At 42.9% G+C, this 1,100-nt stretch overlaps 1 protein-coding gene across 1 annotated transcript; it reads left to right on the top strand.

The window, feature by feature from the left end:
* Window positions 1-706: 706 nt before the first annotated feature.
* LOC105978471 (mitochondrial import inner membrane translocase subunit Tim9-like) lies at window positions 707-1,094 on the top strand (the record flags this gene model as incomplete). Its single annotated transcript, XM_045291648.1, has 1 exon — window positions 707-1,094. A coding segment is annotated over exon 1 (258 nt), but the record flags the coding sequence as incomplete, so codon positions are not given.
* Between the last annotated feature and the right edge of the window lie 6 nt (window positions 1,095-1,100).

Genomic DNA, 1,100 nt, shown 5'->3' with positions numbered 1-1,100 from the left:
GTTTTGAGAATGATGATGGCAACAAATGTACAAATGTGCTTGACACAATGGATGGATGTATGGATTGTGATAAGAATTGTATGAGCCCCCAATAAAAAGTTTTTTTTAAAAAAAGCAATATCAGTCTTTTCATTCCTTAGAAGATTCTTTTCTTTTGCAAACATGAGCCATTGCCTTTCTAAAGTTTGTCATTCTCTGAGGCAGCTTACACCAGTGAGCAAAATATTTTGCTATATGACCTTAGTCTAGAATAATAAGTCCCTACCTGCCCTGTACTTCTTAAGCCATAACCTTACCCAGGGAACTCATTATTCAGACAACGAAAATCTTCTCCAAGGATTCATGTTGTTGCTGTGAGCGCAGGAAGCTTCCCTGGGGGCAGAGGGCGGGGATGCAAACTGGGGGCCATGAATTAGATCTGTTTGTCCAAAGAGATTATTAGCTGCTTGAGGCAAGAAGTTGGAAAACTTCTCCCATCGACTCTAGGAAAACCAGCAAGACTGCTGCTTTTCGTGAGGGTGAGACAGAAAGATTCAGAGACGAAACGTGGCTGTTGAGGTCACTCACCTCATAAATGTCAGAACCATGATTAAGAAACTTCATGTCGGTGTTCTCTCCTCTCCTGCAGCCGCCGTTCACCGTGACCCTGCTTCTCTGCCGCTGCGCACAAACGACTGGCAGCCAAGCGCCCCCAGACTCTATTGGTATCGGATGCAGGAACCTGTGCGTAAGAACTCAGACTTGGAGTCACTCAAGAAAAGCTTGAGCAACTGTTATCCCCAAACAGAAAGGAAACTCATGCATCAGAAAAGGTGACTCCAACATACCCACAGAATATGGCTGTGCAAATACCAGAATCCGATCAGATAAAACAGTTTAAGGAATTTCTTGGAACCTACAATAAACTTACAGAAACCTGCTTTTTGGACTGTGTGAAAAATTTCACAACAAGAGAAGTGAAACCTGAAGAGACCACGTGTTCAGAGCATTGCTTACATAAATATTTAAAAATGACCCAAAGAAGATCCATGAGATTTCAGGAATATCATATTCAGCAGAATGAAGCTCTAGCAGCCAAAGCAGGACTCCTTGGCCAACCC

This window comes from Echinops telfairi, unplaced genomic scaffold, assembly GCF_000313985.2.
Source record: "Echinops telfairi isolate 266 unplaced genomic scaffold, ASM31398v2 ScPeMD7_70;HRSCAF=299, whole genome shotgun sequence".
NCBI lineage: Eukaryota > Metazoa > Chordata > Mammalia > Afrosoricida > Tenrecidae > Echinops > Echinops telfairi.
Note: the sequence above shows the minus strand (reverse complement) of the source record. Positions and strands in the feature narration are given on the sequence as shown.